The following is a 25,113-nucleotide window of genomic DNA, read 5'->3' as shown; positions in this document are numbered from 1 at the left end:
GACTCCAGCACCCAGTCCACGTCTCTGCCAGTGCAGGATTGTTCCCGGGCTCATGCTCTCAGCGGGCAAGTCTACCCTGCAGTAAAGCAGCGCCGGGCCGGCTCCCGGGGCGCAGGCGGCGAGGGGTTATACGTTCCCAGGGCCGCTGGTCTGCCTCGGGCTGGAGTGTCGGACCGGTTCTGCTCTCTCGCGCGCGGCCTCCGGCGTAGGCTCGGCCCGGCAGAGACAGGGGTGGGGTGGCGGCGGGGCCAGGCCCGGATCGATCTGTCCCGCCCTATGACAGCAGCGCGGCTCCAGAGCTCGCACTGGACCACGAGACAGCCACGGGGCGGGGCCTCGATACGACCTCGCCCTGTGGCTGGGGGGCTAGGCACCGCCCCGGGCATGGAGCGGCCGGAGGGGCGGCGGCCGCGGCCTTCGGGGCGGTTCGCCCTGGGATAGGATGGCGGGGCGGGCCTCGGAGAAAGCGCGCCCTGTGATAAGGCGCTGGGCGTGACGTCACAATCTTGTCCCCGCGGTAGGGGCGGGGTCGCTGCGCCGCTCGCCCTGGTGGGTGAATGGCCGCGGTGCTGCGGAGCGGCCGCTGCTTCTTGCTGCCCAGCCCGGTCCCGCGCGGCCTGCGCCCTCCCGGCTGCTGCAGCGGCGCCATGCAGGAGCCCCCGCCCCTCGCTGCCCGGCCGGGGAGCCCGGGCCCCGGCGCGGCGGTGGCTGCGAGCTGCCTCGGGGCGCTGCGCTTCGATAACCGGGCGCTGCGCTCGTTGCCGCTGGACCCGTCCGAGGAGAACGTGCCGCGGCAGGTGCCCGGCGCCTGCTTCTCGCGGGTGCGGCCCAGCCCGGTGCAGAGCCCGCGGCTGGTGGCCATGTCGCTGCCCGCCCTGGCGCTGCTGGGCCTGGAGCCCCCCGCGGCCGGGGCGCTGGAGGAGCTGGAGGCCGAGGCCGCGCTGTACTTCAGCGGGAACCGGTTGCTACCCGGGGCGGAGCCCGCCGCGCACTGCTACTGCGGGCACCAGTTCGGCAGCTTCGCCGGGCAGCTGGGCGACGGCGCGGCCATGTACCTGGGCGAGGTGCTGAGCCCGCGGGGCGAGCGCTGGGAGATCCAGCTCAAGGGGGCCGGGCTCACCCCCTTCTCCCGGTAACCATTCGCGGGCGGGCGCCGGGGGCGGGTGCGTCCTGCCCCTCTGCCGGGCAGGGGCTGGCGGGGGCGCCGCACCCTTTTGCGGGGTCAGTCGCAGGTTGTATCCCTAGAGCTTGTGGGTTCCCCGCCTGGCCCACTGCTCTGGTGCCCCCGGGGCACCCCAGTCCCGCCTGTGAGATGCTGCCAGGGGCTGCTGCTGCAGCTGGGGAGCTCGGCGTAGGGGCTTTAAGCCTTTGCCATTCCCAGGCTGAGTCACTTCACCCTTTGGCAGCCCATCCTGCCACGCAACAGTGTCCCCAGCCCAGGAGCCTTTGCTTGCCACCGCGGGAAATGCCTCGCCAATGCCCGGGACAGGTGTGGTGGCAGCTGGGGATGTGTGCTAGTGTAGATGGGGCACTCACGTTCAGGGCCGTCCCTACCCATACGCAAAGTACGCAGCTGCGTAGGGCACCAGGAAATTTGGGGCACCACGTTTCTTGGTGCCCTGCACAGCTGTGTGCTGCTCCAGCCCCTGCCCCATCTCTTCCCCATGCCCCCCTCCCCGCTCCGCCCCAGCCCAACCTCTACTCCCCTGAGGACTGCAGCGGGGGCGGACCTGCACTCACCAGTGGCTGTGGGAAGTGCAGCGACCCTGCCCCTGCTGTGCTGCCAGTGAGTGCTGAGGGGTGGTTCCCCTCTGACCCCCAAGCCAGTCCTGCCCCTTCACCTCCACCCCTCCCCGCAGAGGCCTGGGGCCTCACTCACACACACCCTGCAGGGGGGCTGTGTAGGGCCCCAGAATAGCTAGGGACAGCCCTGCTCATGTTCTCTCTCTTCTCCCCTGTAAAATCTGGTCTTCTGCGTACTTTTACTTCATACTATACATATTTCATGGGTGAGACCAGTGTTTCTCAAATTGGGGGTCCTGACCCCAAAAGTATTTGCAGGGGGGTCGTGGTATTGCTGCCCTTACTTCTGCACTGCCTTCAGAGCTAGGTGGTTGGAGAGCAGCAACAGCTGTTGGCCAGGCACCCAGCTCTGAAGGTAGCACCCCTCTGGCAGCAGTGCAGAAGTAAGGGTGGAATGGTATTGGTTCCCCCCCCCGCTTACAGCACCATGACATTTCAGATTTAAATTAAATTTATCATTTTTAGACTCCGGTGACTGTGAAATTGACCAATATGGACCATAAATTTGGTAGGGCTCTACTCTTAACCCTGATTTTTCATCATCCCTACAGCAATCATAATGTTTGGTTAAAAAAGATAATGTTGAGTGGTACAAAGGAGGTGAGATGAAAAATAAAGATATTTTAGTGTGAGGGATGAAACTAATTACATTTCCTGCACTTTGCATTTGTTGTTTCTTTCCTTCCCCAGTAGGCATTTTCCCTCAAATTTTCCACCTTTGTTATTGCTAGAGATTTGATAATAGTGGTGGGAATGCTAGTGTGTAGCAGCCACCCTTTTTTTTCCTTCTGTTGTATTGTTTAACTAAGCTCAGCCAGGATCTTCTCCTGGTAGATAAAATACTGGTAGCTGCCAGCATATTGTTTGCGTTATTATGGAGCTTTAGTCATAGAAATAGCGGGGAAACAATAGGTAAACAAGTCAAAAGTTGCTATAGTGGAGTACCTGCACAGACTGAGTAACTGATTTTTAGCTCCTATTATTCTATACTTTCCGATTATTGTGCAGTTTGGTCCTGTTTCTGTTTGTTTCCTATCTTTTTAATTTTGGTGATGGTCAAAAAAATTGATTATATTTAAATGTATACATTGAAGCAGTGATTCTCAACCTATTTACCGTTGTGGGCCATATATGTAGCTCTCTGTGTTATGTGGGCTGTGACCAAACAATATATACGGTATATACTGTGTGTATGGCCCTGAGGGTGTCACATGGGGCTGCAGCTGTGTGCTGATCTGGCTGCAAGTGGACTATGGGCTGAGAACCACTGCATTAAAGACATCTGACAAAGAAAGATCTGAAGCAGTCATGAAGGATAAAGGGTTTTTTTAAAGTTCAGCTGGTTCAAAAAAAAACAAACTTAAAACTGAAGTCCTAGAGTAGGCTACAGCTAGCAGAAGGAATCAGTTTGTATGCTCTTCTAATAGCTTCAGAAGCTGTAGATATCTGGGCCACGGGCCAGTTTGAAAACTACTGCGGTAACTTATGTTCAGTGGTAGCTAATATTCAAACTGGATTGTTTGTTGGTGGTGTGAGATAACTAAATCCTGTGAATGTTTAATCTCCATTTTTAAAGGGGGAATGGGGAAAGAAGTTACTTTTGCAGCTAATTCCAAAGTCGTAATCGTTTCTTTAAAGAGACACTGTCAACTTTGGTAGTAGACATTACTAATAAAACCTTAGATTAAGTGACTTTTAAAAATTCAGTCAACTTATTTCACTTGTTCATAGATTGTGGTTTTTTGGAGTTTGGATAATAAAAAATAATGAAGCCAGTTTCACTTTTTTTTTTATAGGCAGTTACAATACTAGGTGAAGTTCTGTAATGTCTGGTCTGCAGACGAATTTCTACTTGTTTGAAAAGCTCTTTATTAAAATTTAAAAAATGATGGGAACACTTCTGCTGGCTCTTGTGTTCCATTAACAATGTATTCTACAGAATTTAAATACTGGGATAAGCTTAAGGAGTGTATAGAACCTGTACAAACAACAAAAGAGGTGATTGGAAAGGAGGATATGTTAACTTTATTTCTACTGTTCTACTATGAATGTTGGTATTAATAACAAAAATAAATGTTTCCAATAAGGAGATAGCATTACACATTGTAAATTGAAACTAAGAGGAGATGGTGGGCAACTTTGGACAAGTCACTTGCCTTTTGGGCCTTCATTTCTCCACCTAGAAAATGAGGGTCATGATACTCTGCTTTTGTGAAGTGTTTTGAGATGTAGAAATGAGAAGTGTTACACAAGAGCTAAGTCGTATTACTGTTTTTCTTATAGACAAGCTGATGGTCGAAAGGTCCTGCGGTCGAGTATAAGAGAATTCCTGTGTAGTGAGGCCATGTTTCATCTAGGTATACCTACAACAAGGGCTGGAACGTGTGTAACATCCGATTCAAAAGTTGTTCGGGACATACTCTATGATGGAAATCCAAAAAATGAAAGATGCACAATTGTCCTGAGAATAGCTTCCACCTTTATAAGGTAAAGAGAAGCCTGTTTTCAATTTTTTTCTTGTTAAAACAAAACCATCATCCTGTTGGAAATACACTATTTCTCTAACAAGGCCATCTATATATGATTCTCATTCTGGGGTTTTAGCTCTTCAGTGCTAGACTGGTGGAACTCTGTGTTTTCCATCCAGTAGATGGGATGCACTGGCATCTTTGCACACTGCCAGGTAAACATTAATTAGTAGGGAGTAAAACAGAAAATCACGGTGGGGTGTTATGGAAAGTGGAATTTTTTTAAGCTTCATAAATTTAAAAAAAAATTATTTTCAAGTCCTGGCAAAGAGAAGCCGCCTTTATGATACTCCTGATGCTGGTGGGTGACTATTATGTGGGAGAGGACTGTTTTAAAAGCCATTTAATGAAGGGTTTTAGGATAAGGAATAAAATTGTCAAAATCTAGATCGTGATAAATGTGAGACTACATATTAGAAATGGAAGGTAGTTCCTGCTTGAAACCATATTAGGACTCTATGGAAGATCTCTGGTCCGTTGCAAAGTCACAAATTCCTAATGAAAGGCTGAGGAATAGGAAATATATAAAGCTTGGAAAATCTTTTTTCCAATTTTTTTGCAAGATGTCTTTCATTTGTATAGGCAGTATTTTATTTTGGTTTGCTGTTACTTTTTAAAATAAGTTCACCATATAATCATTGTCTTCCATTGAATATTTTTAGGAAGCTCTTAAGAATTAGCTGTTAATGCTCTCTAGGGCCCCTGATCCTTCACGTGGCAGCACGTGGATGCACACCTTTGCTGTGTGGTGCTTCAGAGGGGCTCTGTTATTTTGATTATCTCTGTCATTTGCAGGACTGGGGCCTAAATTAAGGAGATGGTACTACAGTAATATTTCTAAGTGGTAATTTTCTTATTGCTGTAATATAAATGAATAAGAAGTGTCTTATCTTAAAACAGGTTTGGATCTTTTGAGATTTTTAAACCTACAGATGAACACACAGGACGCAAAGGTCCCAGTGTTAACCGAAATGATATTCGAATACAGATGCTTAATTATGTGATCAGCACTTTCTATCCAGAAATCCAGCAGGCTTACTCTGACAACAGTGTTCAGAGGAATGCTGCTTTCTTCAGAGAGGTATGAGACTGATAATTCTTTCCTTTCATAGTATATGTAGAAGTAAGGTACAAGAACTTCGTGTGAGGAATAGGGGGTGAGTTAACTTTTTGTTTTTTGGGTTTTTTTTCCCTTTTGGTTATCTTAACTTTTTTTGTTGCTTTTGGAAAAAACACTCCTGGTAGAACTGTATATTGAAATGTACTTAAGAGACTAGTTACCTCCTCACCAGCAAGTCAAGATTCCCCTAGCTTTTGAAGAGCTGTACAAGACTATGCATAATAAATTGAGTATATCAGAATGTTGGGGAGTTCTGGAACCTGATTGGCTGATGATGAGGTAATGATTTAGAATGTAAAAAGGGTCTGTTCTCATTTTGTAATGTGAAAGATGGGGGGAAAAAAGGATGTTGACTGAGAAGAATGTAAATTAAAGGTTCACAATTTAAATGCTCAGAAGCCAGAACATTCAATTATGGTTTCCTCAATAACCATTACTTGAGCTGTTGGCAGATATGTAGCATTGGTGTGTGTGTATATAATATGCTAAATTTATGCCTTAATAGAAATATGTAATGTTTCTGAGCTAAAGTTGTTGTGGGAACTATAACTTCACATTTCCTGACAGTTGTGTACTTATACATCGAAACATTGATATTGTGTTAACACCACTTTTCACACAATTTCCTTAGTTGTTTGTAAGGTGGTGGAAATAAGTGTCTTTTTTCAATGAGCAAAATAAGGGGTTAGGGAAGATGAAATGCTTCTGTTTCTGTTTCATTAATTGTATATTCAAATATTATGTGCTTTCTGGGGCTCTGTCCAGTACACTCAATTTAAATACAATACCTAAATCGGGAAGCTGGAAAGCGGCCATACGACCTGCCTTCTGGGCTTTTCTGATTTTTCTTAAAGGAAGAATGAAAAGTCTTAGCGCAGCCACATGATGCAACATAAGGAGGTATATGTGAAAGAGGAGGAATTTGCCAATACAGTAAAACAAACCATTTCAGCTACTTGATACCTGGTACAGTATTTCAGAAGGCTTTGTTCAAGCTGGCAAGGTTAGCAGGAAATAGCCAGCAGCTACTTTAGGAAGCTTAAAATGAACAATAAAAATGCTATTTTAGAATAATTTATGTAAATTCTACAAACAGCACTGTGTTCTGGCAAGATCCCTCAAATTGATTTTTTTCCCCCTCCTGAATTAATCATTGATTCTTGTCCTGTCTCAAGCCTTAGACAGTTTTACTTTAAATCTAGTCAGTGGAAAAAGTTTAAAACTAGTTTGAGGTAGTAGATCTACCTCTGGCCCACCTGCCAATTATTATGGTCTGTCATTTTATATATAATACTGCACTCAAAAACCATTAAAACATTAAGGTTGCAAGTCAGGTTCTCAAGTTATGAAATGCCAGAATTCGGGTTGCCTTTCCAAGCTTAATTCGGCCCCTTTGTGCACATGCATTACGATAATCTTCAGTTATGCGATTGCATACTATTTTTCCTCGAAGGACCCCTGTCTCATTCAGTGCACAGGATGGATGGTGCTCTCTTGGCGACTGCTATTCAGTATTTTTTTCTCCTCATTTTTTTTTTCAATTAATGTGTGGCCTCAGGCCTTATTAGCTGCACACTATTCACACCTTGCTTTGAAGACAGAATTATTAATTTCCTCATGGGTTTTTCTATGGCATTAATCATTGTATCTGAACGCTTCACAAACATTAATTTATATTCACAACACACCTATTAAGTGGGGGAGTATAATTATCCCCAATTTACAGATGGGAGACTGAGGCATAGGAACTAAAGTTAAAAGTTCCCTCCTTTTGGGTACCCAGTTTAAGATGCCTATGAGCTGATTTTCCAGAGTACTTAGTATTCTATAGCACAACTCCCACTGACTTCAGTTGCAGTTGTGAATGCTTAGCACCGAGGAACAGTTAGTGACCCCTATGAAAAGTTTCATTTAAGTGACTTTCCTATATGATGCTAGGGACTCTAGCATAGACATTTATAAATCCAGTTCTCCAGGGCAGCCCTTGCCCATGACTGTCCTTTCTCTCCCTGTAGTCCCCTTCCTCGTTCACCACATCTTCTTACTTCTGCACAAATGAAGTAAGGTTCCCGCAAGAGTTTCCTTTGCTACACAATCCTGGTTCATCCCTAGAGTACGTCCATCCTGTGTCCTGAATGAGGCAGGGGTCCTGTGGGGGGGGGGGGAAATAGTATGGGATTGTGTAATTAAAGACTGAATTTATAATGCATCTGCACAAAGGTGCCAAATTCGGATTGCATAGGCAACTTTAATTCTAGCATTTCCTGAATTCTGTGTGTGTGACTTTGCAATCTTAATCTTCTTTTAACTTATTTTTTGTGTTTTGTTTTCTGGGTTTTTAAAAAAGCGAAGTGAAAACACAAATTCCATTATAGACACCTATATCATCAGCAGGGTTGCAACTGCTTGATCCCCAACAGACCTCTGTGGCTTGAGCTAATAGGGTATATGATAGTAATAGGTTGTCGTCATTTCTGTGGACCAGCAGTAGAGAGGGCACTTTGCCAGTGGGTTTCACAGATATGTGGTGACAGCCTAGGGACACAGAGGCTTAGGAATCTTGGGTATTGTGTTCAAGTCAGCACAGACTCTCTGTCCATTCCACCCAAACTTCACCCCATTCCATTCCCTCCAACCTGTCACTGTCCCAGTCCTAGCCATTTCCCATCCCAGACTCCTCATCCCAAATTCCACTTCTTAAGCTTCTTGTCCCATCTAATTTAGTAAATCACTCCTCCAGGCTCCCATCACCCATGCCAGTGAACTTGCCTAGCCAGTCCCTGTTTCCATCACCTTGCTCTTCATCCAGTCTGTTTCACGCTCCCACCTGCTGGCTCCTAGTTTCCCACACATGCTTTCTCACCTGGCTCCTAGACCCATTCTCCTGCCTCACATATACCCTATGTCCCTATTTCGCTCTCCCCATCTTCCTGACAGTTTCATCCCACTCCCCCCCAACCTCCTTGTTCCAAACTACTCCATGTTCTCCCCCAGGTTCATCTCTTGTACACTCTATATTCAAATCAGTCAGCTTCCTCCTCTGCGCTGCCTGGGCCCAGCGGCAGAGTCATTGAGAGTGCAGGAGAGACAGCCTTCCTGCTCTCTCAGCTCAAGTGGCAGGACCCAGCCGGGCACACAACAGTCCCGAGTTGCAATTGCAGGGAAAGTCCTGCTCCAGCCTCAGGGCTTGCTCAGTTTAGACCATCTTTGGAGGTTTCAGCTGCTAAAATCTAAATTGCTACTGAGTACAGAATTATAGAAATGTAGGGCTGGAAGGGACCTCAAAAGGTGAGCAGACCATCCTCCAACACTGAGGCAGAATTAAGTATACCTAAGCCCTCCCTAATAGAAGTTTGTCTGATCTGTTCTTAAAAACCTCAAATGATGAGGATTCCGCAATCTCCCTTGGTAACCTGTTCAAAGTGTCAGCTGTCATTTTTCATAAGCTTATTACTTGGCCAAACTTGAGCATGTTTTCACAGGGATTGCAAAAGGCACATTTAATACATATGCCGCCCTCTTCCAAATTTCATGTCTCTGCTCGAAAGCACGGGGGTGTGAGAACTTTTCAAAGAAAAGGTCCCCGGTATTTTTTAACAAGGGCAAAACAACATATTTTTCTCCTTGGAAATGACTGATAGTTTCCACAAAAATTCAGCCTGAGACAGACACCTGACATTTAAAATTTCAGACCAGACAGTTAGTTATAAGCAACTGAAAGTAGGGTCTTATAATGGAAGTGTTGGACAACCTTAATAGGCAGCACTTTGTGGCCTGCCTATAATATATAAAATGCTTTTAAAATGCTTCTACTCTGAGCAGTAGGAATGTTCACACATTTCTGATATCACGCTGAGATACTGTTGGTTATCACCTTTTGAATAGATAGGCAGTTGAGTTCCAGCAATGATGTGGTAAATTGAAAAAGGAAGAAATCAATACTTAAGAAGCCAGTTGATATTACTAGATTATGATTTCAAGGTAAACCATTTTAATATATAAAATGCCTTCGCCTCTTTTCCGCTGTGAAGGAAACTAAACCAGAGAGAGAGCAAAAGTGAGTGCATTTGATACCACTTTATGTAAAGAGAACAGATTTTTTTTTTTTTTTTGAATCTTTGTTACAGTAGTTTTAGATGTCATTTTTAACAAGGGTAAAATGTAAACAGGCATTGTAAAGTGGTGGGCTTCGGTAACATATAATTTCCCAAGCTCTTCTTTTTGTAAAACTTACTTGTAAAAATCAGTAAGTTTAGAAATTGGTGATGGAGAGAAGTGGTAATTGAAGCTAGAACACAGACAACCTCATTCTAATCAGCGCACACTTCTTTGGGAATGATCCATGTTTTAATTGCATTACAAGCTTTTCATTGGCAGTTTGAAAAAAAACAAACAATTGCTAGAATAACAAATCATTTTATGCAGTGGCACCGTGCAGTTCACATGTCTTTATCATTCTGTGAGCTTTTGTTTTCAATAGCTTGGATCTCATCTTTTATGATTAATTTACTCTGTGGTGGTATCTCATCTCTCTGGCATAGAGCCATAGTACAGAGTGTGGCCACTTGCACTTGTTTATAGCATATTTCTAATCAGTTCTGTGCATATGTAGCTGCTTGGAGTAACTTGTGTCCTATGGCTTTCTACCGCCCTTCTGAGCAGTGTGGAAACCATATAAAGTGTTGTGCTTGAAAGCACTATAATGCATGCCAGCGTGGAAGCTGGAAAATGGTGGTGAGGGGAATGCATAAAGTTAGTTTCCAAAATGTTGGTGTTCTAAACCCTTCTTTCTGATTCTCTAACTTTCTGGAACTTTGTTCCTCGGGGCTGAAATTTTCCAGCCTGTCCCGGTTGGTTGATTTTGATGAAAGTTTAAGCAAAGACAGTTCTGCCATTTTTGAGAATGAGAGTTGTGTGAAGCTGGCTTTTCCTCTTTTTTATATAAACACTTTTTCTACCGTAAACAGCTCTAGAAGGAAGGATTGGAAGTTTGAAATTTGACAAGTTGATAGCTGTTTCAGAGGAGAAGTCAGTGTTCTGGTGCAAATAGGTTTTGATTTGACCAGGTTTTGAGGATTTGAAAATCATAGTTTGTGTCAGTGATTTTTGTAATGGTAGCAGATCAGTAATAGATTTACTAATTAGATTTATTTTAAAAGTTAAAATAACTGTTTTCGTAGAACAGACTTAATATTGGTTGGCAGATAGCACAGAAATGAAGAAATTGATAAATTGTTTAAAAATATTGCATGCCTTTCTCTATGTGCTATACCTCATCTAACCTGCTCACTGCGGAAACAATACTATGGAAAAGTAACTTAAAAACTGTTGTAATGCATGGATACAATGAGGAAGAGTTCAGCTTGTACACGAAAATTCAATTTTGGCATTTCCTGACTTTTTTTTTTTTTTTTTTACTTAACTTTGCATCTTCTGTTTCTTTAGCATAGTTAAGGAATGTGATATTCCCCTACCACAAAGTCTAACACTGATGATCCTTGTTTAACACGTCTTCATTTTTCTAAATCTTTGTAAGTCCCGTCCCCCCGCCCCACCAACTTACACTTCTTATGGGGAAATCCTACAGCTCTTGTTCTGGAATTAGAAGTGGGCAACAGGAGATATTTGTTGCAAAGACTGGAATAGTGAAGGTTTATTCAATCTAGATCATCCTTAGTCTAGTGCAGTGGTTCTTAACCTTTACTGCAGCCTGCACCCCTTTGGTTCTCAAAATATGGTCTTGCACCCCATATCAAAAATCATTGAAGTAGGTCAGTTCTTTAAACTTAGATATATTTTTTGTTTGTATATTACAGTAATTGTTAACTGTATAATGTTAATAAACGCATAGGTTTGATGAAACAAAGTAGTTGTACTTACATGCCTGTGCTTAATTTGTGTTTTCAATGATTTACCTTCTAAAAAAACCTTCTAAAAACCTTCGCACCCACAGAAAGGGCATCTCACACACCAAGGGGGTGCATGCACCTCAGGTTAAGCACCACTGGTCTAGTGGTTCTGACCTTCTGTTAGAAGCCTTTTTTATCATTCTTGGACAGGTGCCCTTAGTTTCATAGTGTGCTAATAGTCACTTCCTTTGTTCTTTCGCTCCTAGCCTCTTGCATCTGTCTTTTTTTTTTTGTTCTCTGGTTACCACTTCTTCCAACCCACCATTAACAAATTCAGTGGCAGGCTACGGTAAGGGAGCCACTGTGACTCATAGGGCCAAGTTGTATGAGCTGGCTTGTCAGTTAAGATAGATGTAGTAGGAAAGAAAATGGCATGAGGAAAAAAGTGGGAGTGGAAAATAGGGTCATAATGAACAAAGGAAACAGACACACAGCATTTAGGCTAATGAAACTTTTTATATATACATCCTGAGGGCCAGATCCTGCTCCCATTGAAGTCCATATGAATTTTATTTCAGTCAGAGCAGACCTTTAGTTTGGGGGAGATGCTGCTAAAATGTTGCTACTGCTGGGACTTGGGCTAAATCGCTGTTTGCTTTTGGGAATTAACTATGTTAGTGGAGCAGGAGGCCATACTTCAGTGGAAGTAGCGTTTGTTTTTTTCCCCCTGAATTTCAAGCCCTACAGTGTAATGCAGTCATACCTTGTAAAATAACACTGTTTAGGTTAAAATGATAGATCCCTTGAAATATATAGACATGTCTAAGTCATAATCAAAGTTGAAGTGTTTGTTTCTTAGGTAACAAAGCGGACAGCAAGGATGGTTGCTGAATGGCAATGTGTTGGGTTTTGCCATGGTGTGCTGAATACAGATAATATGAGCATAGTAGGACTTACAATTGACTATGGCCCTTTTGGGTTTATGGACAGGTCAGTATAGTTTAATTACCTGAAATGTACAACTGTGTGTTTACTGTGCAAAATAATCCTCATGCTTTTCCTGATTGCTTTCATTCCTTTTCAACATCCTCCTAAGTGGATTTATTACGCCCTATTTGTGGCGAGTCCAGTTAAGTTAGCCCTAATTGTTTGTATTCCGTGACATAACCATTTCTAACCTTCTGTAGCTGTCACAACCGTATATGTATAACCTGTTCATTTTCTAGCATGGTTCTTTTCTGTATTTGAAAGGTCTTGGGTTTATCCTAAGGAAGGGCAATACAAGCACGTGCTTAGATTAATAGTTTTGGAGGAATGTCAGAACTAAAAGCACTCTTCCTTCTTGCACTTTTTAGTCTCCTAAAGGATCTAACTCAGTAGTCACTCTGTTAACTAGAAGAAGACTGCTAACCATTTCTTCTTTGTCTGTAGATATGACCCAGAACACATTTGCAATGGTTCAGATAATGGAGGCCGCTATGCTTATAACAAACAGCCAGAGATCTGCAAGTGGAATCTAGGGAAGCTGGCTGAAGCTTTAGTCCCAGAACTGCCCTTGGAGATCAGTGAACTCATTCTTGAAGAGGAGTACGATGCAGAATTTGAGAGGCATTATTTGCAGAAGATGAGGAAGAAGCTAGGTCTCATTCATTTGGAATTAGAAGATGATGATAAATTGGTGTCTGAACTTCTGGAAACTATGCATCTCACAGGTTAGTGATGAAAACAGGACATAACTTGGTTGTCTTGTTTACCATGTTAGAAAAATAACTAATCAGAGAGTCATATTCCACTGACAACAAATTAACCTTATTTCAAAAATGTGGATGTATCAGGTAGAAACAAATTAGACTATAAACTTTAAGTTGAAGTTAAATTAGACTGTCTTATGTCTGAAGAATAAAATTTTGTGTTCAGGTGGAGACTTTACAAATACTTTCCGTTTGCTGAGCTCTTTCTCGGGCGATTTGGATCCTCTAAAATTGGAAGATTTCCTTGAAAAGATTGCCATGCAGTGTGCTTCAATGGAAGAATTAAAAGTTGCTTTCAGGCCTCAGATGGATCCAAGGTACAACTGAAGTAAACAAGGACAATTTTGAACTGTTTTCAGGCATACTATCTATATATAGCTGTTTTTTGTATGCTTTTTAATGTTTAAATCAGTTTAGTGATCTTTAAGGTGCCAGAGTGACAGTCTCAGACTGTCCACAGACCAGGAATATAAGATCAACAGCAGTGCGAGTTTTCCTGTGTTGCCATGCCAGGACATTTTAACCATGGCCTGACAGACTAGTTGTTTGGGGGTTGTTTTGGTTTTTTTTTGTCCTCCATATTTGGCTTCTCTGTGGCATAAGCTAATAAGTGTGTCAAATTCGGTAGTTTTGTGGTAAGGACACACTTCACTAAACTGGATTTTAATCACCAAAACCCATTTCACATGTACTGCCAACAAGCTGAGTGGTAGCATTATATTTCAATTACTGTGCTAAATATAATTTAAAATGTGTATTAGATGCTCTGTATACTGTTACAAATCCCCAGAGCCATCCAGTTTCCATCTTTGGGGCCAGATTTACTGGTACACTCTAGCTGTTCTGCACCACTCAGCAATGCAGAGCAGCTGTAAACTTGACTCATGTGGCCAGTTACATCAGGATTACATCTGCTTTGCATCTTGGAAACAGTGGAAATTAGAGCATTCTAGTGAAACTGACCCTTAGTGTTCTTCATTGTTTCTAATATGAATAGATTTTATATATTTTTCTAGGATCTATTAATTGTTTGTTTGGCAGACGTTTTGTGTGCCTAGTGTTGCAGAAGCCAACATAATTACATATACCTTTTTCTCAGAATTGTCAGTGTGAATAAAAGTGTCTAATTTCTACTCTGAGCAGTAGGAATGTTCACACATTTCTGATATCACGCTGAGATACTGTTGGTTATCACCTTTTGAATAGATAGGCAGTTGAGTTCCAGCAATGATGTGGTAAATTGAAAAAGGAAGAAATCAATACTTAAGAAGCCAGTTGGTATTACTAGATTATGATTTCAAGGTAAACCAAATCTGGAGCCTAAACATAAATCTTGTAATAAGAATTAAATCTGATTATACACAAATCAGTCCTTTTGGGTTACTATAGTTAGACTTTGTACAGAGGAGCAGGAGATGTAATGAATAAATCGGAGTGGTATGAAAGCAAAGCTTTTTAATGCAGTACTGTATTACACTAAGTGCAACAACTGTTATACCACAGCACTCCAGTGATAGTTGCATTAGGCATATGTAGATCAAATGGGAGGGTAATTTATGTAGACTGAATAATCAAAACTGCTAGATATTATATTTAATTATCTTTAGTGATGAGTTGTCCTTTAGCTAGTAGGTGCTGATAGGTTGTTTTTTTTCCTGTCCTTTAATTACTTTCTATGTATGCATTAATGAAAAGTTTAGAAAATTATTCTGAGACTTCCACTTGCATTGGTGTGGCATGACAAAAATACAGTATTCCAAAAACAAATGTTTACTTAAACTGGAAGAAGGAGGAGAAGACAGCTGAATAAGTGATAAAACTGTTGGACAGCTCCCACTAACACAATCCAACGGTATACAGCTTTTAGAAACCTAATAAAAACCACACCAAAATAACTTGGCTCTATTAACCATAGTAACTCCTGTCCTTTAATAAATTAGTCCTGTTAAAACCATTAACATATCTCTTTAGCAGAGTATATTAGTCATTTTAGTGCTGTCAAGTGATAAAAATAATTAATCGCAATTAAATAATACAATTTAAATATTTTTTGATGTTTTCTACATTTTTAAATATATTGATTTCAGTTGCAATGCAGAATACAAAGTGTACAGTGTTGAATCTATATTTATATTTTTTTATTTGCACTATAAAAATAAGAGGTGAATTGAAAAATACTAATACAGTACTGCAGTGCAATCTCTTTACCTTGAAAGTTGAACTTACAAGTATAAAATTATGTACAAAAAATAACTACATTCAAAAATACAACAAAGTAAGACTTTAGTGCCCACAAGTCTACTCAGCCAATCGCTGAGACAAAGGCATTTGATTGCAATTTGCAGGAGAGAGAATGCTGCCTGCTTCTTGTTTACAGTGTCCCCCTGAAAGTGAGAACAGGTGTTTGTGTGGTACTATTGTAGCCAACATCTCAAGATATTTGTGCCAGATGCGCTAAAGATTCGTATGTCCTTTCATGCTTCCACCATTCCAGAAGACATGTGTCCATGCTGATGGGTTCTGCTCGATAACGAGAGCAAACTGCCGCATGTTAATTTTCGTCATCTGCGTTAGATGCCACTAGCAGAAGGTTGATTTTCTTTTTTGGTGGTTCGAGTTCTATAGTTTCTGCATCTCAGGCTATGTCTACACTACCACGGTAAGTCGACCTACGCTACGCAACTCCATCTACGTGAATAACGTAACTGGAGTTGAAGTACCTTAGGTTGAGACACTGTGGGTCTACACCTTTACTCTTATCGTCAGGGGTAGAGTATAGGGGTCAACTGGAGAGCGATCTGCTGTCGATTTGGAGGGTCTTCACTGTACCTGCTAAATCGACTGCCAGTGGCTCGATCTCAGAGCATCGATTCCAGCTGTAGTGTAGACCTGCCCTGAATGTTGCTCTTTTAAGACATCTGAAAGCATGGTCCACACCTCGTCGTCCTCAGATTTCAGAAAGCAGTTCAGTTTCTTAAACCTTGGGTCAAGGACTGTAGGTATCTTCAGAAATCTCACATCGATACCTTCTTTGCATTTTGTCAAATCTGCAGTGAAAGTGTTCTTAAAATGAACAATATGTGCTGGGTCATCCTCCCAAGACTGCTATAACATGAAATATATGTCAGAGCATGGGTAAAACAGCAGGGGACATACAGTTCTCCTCCAAGGAGTTCGGTCACAAATTTAACTAACGCATTTCTTTTTAACGAGCATCAACAGCATGAAAGCATGTCCTCAGGAATGTTGGCTGAAGTATGAAGGGGCATACGAATGTTTAGCGTATCTGGCACATAAATACCTTGCAACGCTGCTACAAAAGTTCCATGCGAACGCCTGTTCTCACTTTCAGGTGACATTGTAAATAAGAAGCAGGCAGCAGTATTCCCTGTAAAATGTAAACAAACTTGTTTCTCTTAGCGATTGGCTGAACAAAAAGTAGGCCTAAGTGGACTTATAGGCTCTAAAGTTTTACATTGTTTTGTTTCTGAGTGCAGTTATGTAACAAATCATCTACATTTATAAATTGTGCTTTCACGATAGAGATTGCACTACAGTACGGAGTACTGTATGGAGGTGAATTGAAAAATACTATTTCTTTATCATTTTTACAATGCAAATATTTGTAATAAAAATATAAAGTAAGCTGTATACACTTTGTATTCTGTGTTGTAATAGAAATCAATATATTTGAAAATGTAGAAAAACATCCACAAATATTTAATAAATTTCAATTGGTATTCAGTGCGATTAATCACCATTAATTTTTTTGAGTTAATAGTGTGAGTTAACTGTGATTATCCAATAAATTAGTTTGAATTACATAAATTAGGTATGTTTTTTGTCCACAATCCTTTCTGGCAAAATAGGATAAAATATAACAAGTCTATGGTTATATTACTTTGTACCGCTTGATTATAAAGCGGTACCATTGCGTTCATTCCCCACTCTTCTAAAGTGTTTTTGCTTCCTTTTCTATGATACTATGGTGTTTGTATTACAGTAGTACCTAGGGCCCCCAAGTAAAAGTGAAATCCCATTATGCTTGGCACTTTACAAACACGAGGCTGCAATTTTCAAAGCTTTCTAGGGCATTTAGGCACACAGCTCATTAATTTCAGGGGGCAATTGTGCATCTAAATCCCCTAGGTGGCTGTGAATTCTCAGCCTTACAATCTAGGTTTGACACAACAAGAGAAGTGGATTAAACAAATGGGAGGAGGGAAATAACAGTAAAATTAATGTTCTTTTGCATAATAAATTAGTCTTTTATTATGGGATACAGGGTAGTTAGCTTTGCTGACAAAAAACAAGGTTACTTTACTTGCTTGCTAAACTAGTCTGGATACAAAAAGTCAGTTCTTACCTGTTACTGTGAGTTTAAAGTCTGATACAACTTTCCTCTTCCCTGCAGACAACTTTCCATGATGCTAATGTTGGCTCAGTCTAATCCTCAACTGTTTGCATTAATTGGAACAAAAGCTAATATAACTAAAGAATTAGAACGCATAGAACAGTTTTCTAAACTGCAGCAATTAACAGCAGCTGACTTATTGAGTAGAAATAAAAGACACTGGAAAGAATGGCTGCAGAAGTACAGGTGAGATTATTAAATATTGCCGGCAATACATTTGTGCTGTCTCATATCTACGTTAAAACTTCAGTTATGGACACTTTGGGAATGGAGGTTTTTCATAACTCTGCACAAGAGGTTCTGGGCTGCTCCTCAGGGCGGACTGCTCGGAGCGGGGACTCATAGCTTTTCCTGAAAACTTCAGCGTCTTCACCTCCTACTCCTGGGGAAATTCTGCATCAAAAATTAAAAATTCTGCACACAATATTTTAAAATTCTGCATATTTTGTCAAAATAACATGATATAATCAGGCCAGTTTCAATTATTTTGGTAATTTATTTCAAAATACTTGTCAGTGATTGACTGTAACAATACAGACACACAAAATTCCCCCAGGAGTAGGGAGTTAAGTAAATCCCTGTTTTTCTGCCCTTCCCCCTCTGAGTCCAGCAGGGGATCAGAAACCTGCTCCCTTACCCCCCAGAGCCTAGCCGTGGGGTGCCCCCAGCTAGACATCTGCACCCCCTATCTCCCAGAGCCCAGCTACAGAGCCCCCTGCCGAGACACTCTCACATGTACCCGCTGTCTGCCAGAGCCCAGCTTTGCGGCCCCCTCAGCCCAGACCTCAGCTATGCCCCCTCCATGCCTCCCCTCCCCCCAGCCCAGACACCCACACCTCCTAACCCTGGGAGCTCAGGGCTCCAAAGGGGAAAACAGCCTGATGCTGGGTCCCAGGCTTGTGTGGAGTTTCCTGCACACTGCCGCCTTCCTTCAGGGCATGTGAAGAACTGCAGCTGCTCTGAACCCTCCAGCTCCTTCCTCTTCCCCCCTCCCCTTTCGCCCCCCGCAGTATCTTTTATCTGTAAGCTGGGCTCTGCCAGATCCAGCTGCCTCTAGTGGAGGCTGTGGCCCTTTAAAACTGAGCCGCTTCTCCAGAGCGCAGCATGCAAGGAGGAGATTGGGCTCCAGTTTCAGCAGCTCGCTCTCCAGGTCGGGTTCTATCAGGAGCTCAGGAAACTTCTTTCCCAGGCTAGGACTGAGCTTGTAAGCTTGTCCACCTCCTGACTACAGGGGTAGAGGGGGAACCTGCACCCGTGGTTTACAGGAAAGCAGTGCAGACCCCAGTGCTGCTCCTGCTCAGGGACTTAACAGCTGTGTCTGTAAACTTCAGCATCTTCACCTCCTGTCTGTAAGTGGCTGCCCCCCGTGTGGCGAGTGGAGGTGGGGACAGGTAGCCCAGATGTGCCTACCTTTAAGATGCAATATAGACACAGTACAGTATTGGCTGGGGTTTTTTGGTTGGTTGGTTTGGGGTTTTGTCTCCGCTGCTGCCTGATTACTTAATTCCAGTTCCACATGGTGTCCGGTTGACCAGTCAGTCCATAACTCTGGTGTTCATAACTTTGAAGTTCTGCTATACTGAGCAACAGTACATAGCCCTCTACAAATAGAAGACCGCATGGCCCCATCTCCAAAGCTTTACAACATAGAACAGATTCTATTTTTTTGGCATCGCCGACATCTGAATAAGCTACAAAAGTTAGAATAAAACCCCCACATGCTCAATATTTTTCCATGGAAATTTCATAAATTAATTAGTATTAAATCCCAGTTTGGTGCATTGGTGCACATACAATAAGACATTTGGATGCAAACAGGTATTTTGACTTTAATTCTAACACGTATACCTAAACTTGATTGTATTAGTTTGGGTCCTTAGTAAATATATTACCAAAACATGACTTACACCAGAGCTGTCCAACCTTTAGGGTAGTTCACCCAGCTAATAGTTCTTGGCCTGAGGGAAGAATCCACACAATAATAGATAAAGCAACTGAAAATACTCAATGCTCTTACTGCCAAGAGCATTGAGTATTGTATTTGAATTTAGAAGAGCAGGTGGGGAGCGTAAGGTAAAGCAAAACAATGGGGCCCACATTCTCTTGACCACTAAGGTCACTTGGTGCTTCATAGAAGTGCCACAAGGCTTTAAGATAGCTCAAGATTCCTGACAGAGAAATCCTTCTGTGTAGGTAGGAATAATCTCTGCTGGGCCAGAACTGGTGGGGTTGGTATAGTGTAGCAGCCTATTACACCAGCAGTGTAAGTTAGGGCAGGCGAAGTCCTGCTTTAATTTGAGATGGCAGGCACAGCTGGCTTCCTGTGACTGACCCTCTTCACTACATCTGAGAATTCTAGCAGGAATAAGTACCAGTCATAGATCTGATTCTTGACTGTATCCCATCTCTCTGCCAGTGTAAGCATGCAAGAAACTTAAATATACAATAAAGTGCATAGAAAAGCTTCAGAGTTGATTCCCGAAAGTGCAGGAACTTTCATATGATGACTTATGCAACATGTTTTACCTGTTCAAATAAGTAATGATATTTTCAAAAATGTGAAGTCTTCAAGGGAAGTGTGTATGCTTGCCACTTAGTGCATGCTGTACTTCAGTTTGCTGCCTCTAATGGACTGTGAAACTGGTTCTTAACTGAAGTGGGAGGTAGTTTTTGTAGCTGAAATTTTAAAATGGCTGAGCTTTCCAGACCAACAAGGAGGATCATAGGCCATGTTCTCATCTTGAAATTCCCATTTACACTTGCAAATTCAAGAAAATGGGTCCAAATTTTAAAAACAGAATCTTGAACCAAACAAAATTCTTAATTTGTTCCTTCTTGCTTATTTTCAGAGTCCGATTAGAAAAAGAGAGAGAGAGTATTAGTAATGCTGATGTCTGGAATGCTGAACGTGTGAAGATTATGAATTCAAACAATCCAAAATATATCTTGAGAAATTACATTGCTCAGAATGCCATTGAAGCAGCTGAGAATGGAGACTTCACAGAGGTACAGTATTACTATTCAACATGGCTGTGTATGCAGGACACTTCAGAAAATCCTCCAAGGAATTTTACAGTCCAGATTACATGTTGCATAATGTGCAACAAGATTAAAAGACAAAAATAGAATATGATGGGCCAATTTTTTTTTTTTTTTTGAGCTACAGGTTGTCTGGTGAATACAGCATGAGGCAGAGAGCTAGGAACTCCTGACTTTTTTTCAACCCCTGCTCTGCACTGATTGGCTGCACAACTGGGCAAGCCTCTTTTTTTTTTTTTTTCATCTATAAAATGATACTTAACTCACAAGAGTGCTGAGGGTTAGTGTGTACTTAAAACCCTATTTGCCAAATGGTGTTTTAAAATACAACATTTGATCATATTTAGCTCAACGTTATGTTTAAATACTACAGTGTGCAGATACAATTAATATATGTATAGTATTGATGCTAATGTAAAGGTGTTCAGGTACTTTACTTTGAATACTATAAGCCTCCCAATTGCTGTTACTCATACCGTGTTCCATGCAGGCTACAGTAGACGATAAAATAATTGCAGATCTCTATTTTCAGTTTAGATTATATCAGCGTATCACGTTTTTTCATCTTTTCATTTGTGGCTCTTCATAGTCTGCTTATCCATTAAATACAGTTTTTCAGATTGCTTTGAACCCATCGAAGGTTCAGTTTTTACTTTTTAATTTCTCACTGCAACACGTTGCGGCTTTCCCCCTAGGTAAGAGAAGTTTTGAAATGCTTGGAAAATCCATTTGAAGAGACAGAAGGTCTCGCTGCGGTGCAGGAAGATCAAGAAGAGGAGGAAACACTTGCAGCAGCAGCTGCTACTTGTGCTCCAGTGGCCAGCAGCAGACTTCCATATAGCAGTAAACCTCCACTCTGGGCTTCAGAACTCTGTGTTACGTGATCTTCGTAACCACTTTGTTTTATTTTTCACTGTAAACTGGAGATGCTTCTTCAGTAGTGGAGAATCAAACAAGGCAAAATCAAAGTGCTGTTAAGTCACTGAAACAGTTCATTTGGATGTACCTGCAACCACACTTCAGCATCCATGATTGAATCAAAATAAGAATTGTTCATAGGTTTAATGGACCAATGACAAACAGTCCATGTACGTTGTTAGATTAATGTTTGGGGAGCTGAACAACTTTCTTTCCTCCTCACCACATTGTAATTAGTGATGTCTTAGGTGTAGGCATACAGTGATCTTTGAACATCCAAATGTAACTATTTGTGTGAAGTCAAAAATAACAAATCGGAAATCTGATCTATTTTTGACTGATGATGAATTAATAGTACTTAGTCCCAAAATGTGGTTAATGCTTTTACTCTGCAGGGATGTTTGATCCTCTTTAATGGAGGAATAGGCCTATCATTGCTTCTCTGAAGCTATGATTCCTTTAACTGAGTAGTTCATTTCTTGTGAACCTTCATATTAACATCAGGTTTTTTTTAAGAGAATTTTTGCAGGCTGATGTGGGGGGGAAGCAATGGAGTATAATTCTTTTATAATATATAGTATAGAAATCAGAACCTAGGGGGATTATACATATTTGCACTTGGAAGTCCTAGCAGAAAAATATATTCAGCTTTAATATGTTTGTGTGAAATATACATGTACAAATATTTATTAAAATCTTGGACTGCAACTTGTAAGTCAGTTGATCTAAACAAGATCACTTTGCCAACTTAGCTTGTTCCCTATAAGCTACCCAGTACTTAATATAAGCGTTCATTATCTGATTGATTATGCTGTTGACGCAGTTCCTTCTACATTAAACTGGCAGATGTGTACTTGTTCAGGATTATTCAATGCAACTTTTGTATTCGTACTTTCTTCTTGTATAACTTAGTCTTTAATCTATCCATCCATCATCATCAATCTATGGAAATGTTACTCTGAAAGCTGCCATTTTAATATTATTTGCTAAAATCTGGGGTGGCAATGTCTGAGAATATATAAATGATACTCCTACTTCCCCTCTTGTTGACTTTATGCAGTTTTGCTTCTGTATTTTGATGGATACTGATGATATGTTTGAGGTGAAAGGGAGAGCTCTGAATGTTGTATATTTCATTATATCTGCAGTGTGAAACTGTTCCTTGTTAATTTAAAATAGTACTTAGGGAGTCGGAAATAGATCCTGATTGGTCATATAAAACAAACAAAAGGAAGTTCATCTTCACACACTGCACACTGTGGAACTTGCCAGAGGATGTTGTGAAGGCGAAGACTATAACAGGGTTCCAAAAAAAACAAACTAGATAAATTCATGGAGGATAGGTCCCTCAATGGCTATTAGCCAGGATGGTGGCCCTAGCCTCTGTCAGAAGCTGGGAATGGATGACAGGGGATGGATCACTTAATTACCCTGTTCTGTTCATTTCCTTGGAAGTACCTGGCACTGACCACTGTTGGAAGACAGGATACTGGGCTAGATGAACCTTTGGTCTGACCCAGTATGGCCATTCTTATGTGTCTCTCACTGGAAAAATGTATTCCAGAGCTAAGCCACTTCAGTCACCTTAATTCAGTTTTTTAGTCCAGAGGGCAGTAGTTTAAAGCATTATTATTTTTTTAAATTATAGCATTTTATATTTTTAAGTGGAGGTTGGATTTAAGTTCTTTGTTTTTAAACTTGGTTTGCATGATTATCATCAGGGACAAAGGAAAAGAAATTGAATAAAGATAAGTGTGCTGTGGGAAAAAGAGATGGCTGTAGTATCAGCAGTGGGGATAATTTGGGTACTCAAACAAAACCTTAGCAGTAGCTTATGTGCCTTAAGCTTTCTCTGTGGTTTAGCCAGCTCAGACTGTTTTGGAGTTCTCCCGATTTGGGCATTGAAATAATGCTGAGCTCTTTCTCTGACTATAATGGGTACATCTACACTGCAGTCAGAGATGCACAGCTGCAGCTGTCTGGGTCAGCTGTCTCAGGCTTAGGGTCTCAGACTCTGGGCTCCAGCCTGAGCCCAACCATCTAGACTGCAGTTTTTAGCCCTGTGAGCCTGAGTCTGCTGTCTTGGGCTCTGAGACTTGGTGCTGTGGGTTTTTTATTGCAGTGTAGACATACCCCCATGGATCACATCACATACCAGTAAATAGAACGCTGGAAACTTCTGCTTTGTTTATAATTCTTTTGGGTAGGCTTATGACCTGTACTGAGACTGCTTCAGGCAGGAAGCTTATACAATGAATGAAATCTCATTATTTCTTTTGGACTCTGCAAAAATAATGGAAGAGTAACTTTGTGAATCTTACTCACAATTTCTAAGAGTATTAGTTATGGATTTTGACAGCCCAAACCCTGTAAAGCAAACTTGTTTCTAAATAGTTATCCTGGGCCAGTATTCCAGTTTCACTTTTTTTTTTTCTGCGATACTGACCAAAAAAGATTAATCTTCCAAACCCTTTGTCACTATCATCCCTTAAGTGTTTCTCAGCAACCCACTCTTGTATAGTACATGGTGCTGTGTACTTCTCAATGTCATATGGGGAAACCACAACTTAAGGCAATATGCATCAAAGATCAATTTTAAAATGACAACCAATGTGATCTAAATTCACATTAAAAGAAAACAATATTGCAGTCTCTCCAGGGAGCTGCTACTGGTTGAAGGAAGTTGCCAGCAGATCCAAAACAGTCAAAATATTTACTCACTTGGATAGTATGTTCCTAGTGTCAGTCACACTGTTACATAAAATAGAATGTGTTCAAGTGGTACCTTTGTGCTTTATTATTTTAAGGGTTAGCCATGCTGCTTCCACTAGGAGTGCAAAAACTTTTAAAGTGTGCTTTATCAATTACTGTACAAGGCTTCATCTTAGTATTGTTAAGAGTAACCAGCCTCCCTGGATTGATCAGCTTTTGCCTTATCAGCAAAAACTAATCAAAGTATGGAACCAAAAAGTAAAATTGAAATCTTGTGCCTTTCTTTGCTCAGAAATTAGGAGGATACCCAAGTTCTGTCACAAACTGGTTTTGAGCTTTTCAAATAATACATCTGTCAGTCAGAAAAATCAAGCAGGGGGTCTACTGCATATTGGAAACTGATTTTAGGGACATTCAAATGTACCATGGCAACACCTCTCCCAGTATAATAGTCACATAGAAAAAACTTTATTGTTCATTAGGATTGCTCTGTCCTACTCTAACATCTTCCTCAAATGCTGACAAGCTTGGAAATAAAGCAGTTTAAACAATCACACTGTTTCTCTACCTGTGGAAGAAGAATACCAAAGAGTTTATTACATAACACATTAATACATAAGGCTTCATAAACTACTATTCAGACTGACATTGACAGAATGCCACATATTAAAAGTATGTCTTAAGAGGTGCTTTTGTGTTGGCTTTCTTTGAAAAAATAATAAATCCAAACATGTCTACTTGTACATGTATCAGACCAATGGTGGTATGATGTAGTCAAAGGACAGAGTGGCTGTCGTAGACATGCGGATCTGAGAAATACTAGCAGGTACAACTTACCTTGCTTTTAGAAAGAATTCATCTTTGTACAAGTGAGTTCTCTCTCAGTTGCTGGCTTTGTGAGTGAAACGACTGCCAACCGCGATTAACACTCCATATGTGAATTTGAGGGCACTGAAAACAGACCATGCAACCAAGCTTG

At 41.4% G+C, this 25,113-nt stretch overlaps 1 protein-coding gene across 1 annotated transcript; it reads left to right on the top strand.

Moving 5' to 3' along the window:
• The first annotated feature begins 556 nt into the window (after positions 1 to 556).
• On the top strand, positions 557 to 24,688 carry SELENOO (selenoprotein O). The gene is made up of 9 exons (XM_048836860.2): positions 557 to 1,132; positions 4,087 to 4,290; positions 5,232 to 5,412; positions 12,160 to 12,290; positions 12,732 to 13,012; positions 13,218 to 13,368; positions 17,466 to 17,651; positions 20,315 to 20,471; positions 21,200 to 24,688. Exons 1-9 carry the CDS (start codon positions 558 to 560, stop codon positions 21,395 to 21,397), a joined length of 2,064 nt encoding a protein of 687 aa, XP_048692817.2. The 5' UTR covers position 557; the 3' UTR covers positions 21,398 to 24,688.
• Positions 24,689 to 25,113: the final 425 nt, after the last annotated feature.

Source organism: Caretta caretta, chromosome 1 (assembly GCF_965140235.1).
Source record: "Caretta caretta isolate rCarCar2 chromosome 1, rCarCar1.hap1, whole genome shotgun sequence".
Taxonomy (NCBI): domain Eukaryota; kingdom Metazoa; phylum Chordata; order Testudines; family Cheloniidae; genus Caretta; species Caretta caretta.
The sequence above is the reverse complement of the archived record's forward strand: the minus strand, read 5'-3'. Positions and strand labels throughout refer to the sequence as shown.